The sequence below is a fragment of the Myotis davidii genome, unplaced genomic scaffold, assembly GCF_000327345.1.
Source record: "Myotis davidii unplaced genomic scaffold, ASM32734v1 scaffold464, whole genome shotgun sequence".
NCBI classification, from domain to species: Eukaryota; Metazoa; Chordata; class Mammalia; order Chiroptera; family Vespertilionidae; genus Myotis; species Myotis davidii.
Window position 1 is genome coordinate 538,648 of NW_006295287.1, and position 2,980 is coordinate 541,627.

Genomic DNA, 2,980 nt, shown 5'->3' on the forward strand with positions numbered 1-2,980 from the left:
TGAAGCTGGACCCGGGCAGGCCCGGGCCCTGCACCCGCCCGGCGACCTCTGACCTCCCCTGCTCCCCGTTCTCACGGTGTCTCCCCCACTCCTGCAGACAGAAGCTGTCGGGCGAATACTTTTTCTTTCTCTCTTTTTTTTAAGTACTGTTTCAGCTTCTCAGTGGCTGGACGTGTGGGTAGGCAGGAGGGCTCTGCCGCGCGGGGGCCTCGTACTCCCCGGAGAGCATCAGCATCACGGAGAACGCGGAGGTGCAGGACGACGACATCTTCATCGTCACCTACCCCAAGTCAGGTACCTGCGGGGGGGGGGGGGGGGAGGTTTCCCCGTTGGGGGAAAGCGGTGGGGCCTTAGCGTCTGCCTGGAGGAGGGGGGGTGAAGAGTCCGTGTCTGGAAAGCACTTAGCCCCACTGTGCGCGTGGGAGGAGCTCCGCCTCCCGCCAGCTGTGTGGCTTTGGGCAAGTCACTCACCCTCTCTGTGCCCCGCTCTCTTCACCCGTAACAAGAGGATAATAGTCATTGTCACCTCGCAGGGCTGTTGCGGGGTTTCGGTCCCCCATTGGCGGGGCAGATGCCAAAACGAGGCGCCTAGAAAGCTCCTCCACCTCACGGGGTGGCCTTGGCCTCTGTCCTGGCGGGTTCCGCCCCCCAGGGGCACCCCTCTCCCAGGTCCCTCTCCTGCCCCAGGTCAGCACTCAGGTCCCCAGGGAGCCTTCCCTGACCTCCGTGGCTAAAACAGCATCCCCGCCCCTACACAAACACACCCTGGCTGGTGTTGCTCAGTGGGTAGAGCGTCGGCCTGTGGACTGCATGGCCCCAGGTTCAATTCCGGTCAAGCGCACATGCCTGGGTTGCAGGCTCCATCCCCAGCAGGGGGCGTGCAGGAGGCAGCCGATCAATGATTCTCTCTCATCGCTGATGTTTCTCTCTCTCTCTCCCTCTCCCTTCCTCTCTGGAATCAATAATAATGTATTTTTAAAAATAAAAATAAATAAAAGAGCGCCCCCCTCCTGTCCCTCTCCATCCCCTTAACCACCTCATCCTCTACCCCATGGGATGCTGCCAGCAGCTGCGTATTTTATCTTGATTTGTCCTCTGGTTTCCCACTAGAATCTGAGCTCCATGCGGGCAAATGTGTTCGTTTGTCTTGTTCACGGCTGTGTTCTCTGAGCCTGAAACAGGGCCGGGCACATCATAAGCATTCAATGCATGTTTGCTGAAGATAGGGAGGGAGGGGGAGACTTGTGGTGCCTTCACTCAAAGTCCTTTGGGGAGGTTTTAGTGAGAGCGACAAACTTCGGCATTTTCTTCTCTAAAATGATGGATTGGCACCTCTTTTTTCCAAAATATTTGTGAAAATTTTCAAACTATGACATTTCACCCCTTCGGCATGGAGCTCTACGAGGGTTGTTTTGGGGAGCAGCTTTGAGATACAATTCACACCATCCACTCGCCCATTTTAAAATATTTGTGTTGATTTCAGAGAGGAAGGGAGAGGGAGAGAGAGTTAGAAACATCAGTGATGAGAGAGAATCATCGATCGGCTGCCTCCTGCACGCCCCCCACTGGGGATGGAGCCCGCAACCCAGGCATGTGCCCTGACAGACCGGGAATCGAACCGTGACCCCCCTGGTTCATAGGTTGGCGCTCAACCGATGAGCCACGCCAGCCGGGCCGATTCACCCGTTTTAAAGTGCAATTCTATGCTGCTGGGTATTCACAGCTGGGCACCCATCAGTACCGTCAATTTTAGAACATTCCCATCACCCCAGCAGGAGCCGGTACCCACCAGCCATCACCTCCCAGCCCCACATTCCTGCCCCCAGGCCCCGGCGATCATTAATCCGCTTCTGTCCCGGGTCGCCTGCTCTGGACATTTCAAACCATTGGAATCGGACACCGCATGGCCTCTGGCCGCGTCTCTCACTCAGAGTCGCGCTGGCCTGGTCCGTCTCCACCAGCTCCTGGCTGACGCGCGCTCACCACCTTCCAATCCTTTGCCTTTAGCACAATGTAAGCTTTTTTAAAAAATATGTTTTTATTGATTCCAGAGAGGAAGGGAGAGAGAGAGGGAGAGAGAAACATCAAGGATGAGAGAGAATCATTGATTTGCACGCCCCCTGCTGGGGGATCGAACCCGCAACCCGGGCACGTGCTCTTGTCCGGAATCGAACCCAGGACCCTTCAGTCCGCAGGCCGACGCTCTGTCCACTGAGCCACGCCGGCTGGGCCCACGGTGTGAACTGTACACACGATCCCCCTTCTCGCACACACATCACGTGCACGCGTACACACTTGCACATGTGTGTGTGTTTTTTTTATTATGGAGAATAAACTCCAAGGCACGGAATTGCTTGGTCGAAGGGCTGTGCATTGGCAGTGGTGGTGGAGACGGCCAAGGTCCCCCCGGGCACCCGGTGGCAGCCTGTCCCCCAGACAGCAGGCTGTGCCGGAGGTGCCCGGTGGCGACGCTGGCACCCACAGGGGGTGACTTAACGCCACCGGACTGTGCGCTTCAAACGGGAGCGCCGGCCAGTTTCACGTTCCGTATGTTGTACCACAAAGAACGCATTCTTCCCTGGCAACAGGGGGTGGCACTGCCAAGGGGGGAAGGCAACCGTGACCCCCTGGTTCATGGGTCGGTGCTCAACCGCTGAGCCACGCCAGCCGGGCCCATTCGCCCGTTTTAAAGTGCAATTCTGTGGCTGCGGGTTTTCACAGCTGGGCACCCATCACCACCGTCAGTTTTAGAGCATTCCCATCACCCCAGCAGGAACCGGTACCCACCGAACCACGCCAGCCGGGCGTAAGGGGGCGGGGGGACGGGCAGTGGGTGTCCCCGGGTCCCTGGCAGCGCGGGCCTCTGTCCATCTCGCAGCCCCGGAGAGGAGCCGATGAAAGACCCATCCTCTGTCTGCTGGGCTCCTCCGGCGCCCTCTGCTGACGGCCCTCGGCATTGCGCCGGCCGGCGGAGGAGAAA

The 2,980-nt window shown here is 58.4% G+C and overlaps 1 protein-coding gene across 1 annotated transcript in view; it reads left to right on the forward strand.

Annotated features, from left to right (window-relative positions):
- Positions 1-2,980, forward strand: part of SULT2B1 (sulfotransferase family 2B member 1) — a 35,162-nt gene that overhangs the window by 4,127 nt on the left and 28,055 nt on the right. The window contains exon 2 of the mRNA XM_015567959.1: positions 183-294. Coding sequence (XP_015423445.1) covers positions 183-294 — 112 coding nt within the window. The remainder of the gene's footprint in view (positions 1-182; positions 295-2,980) is intronic.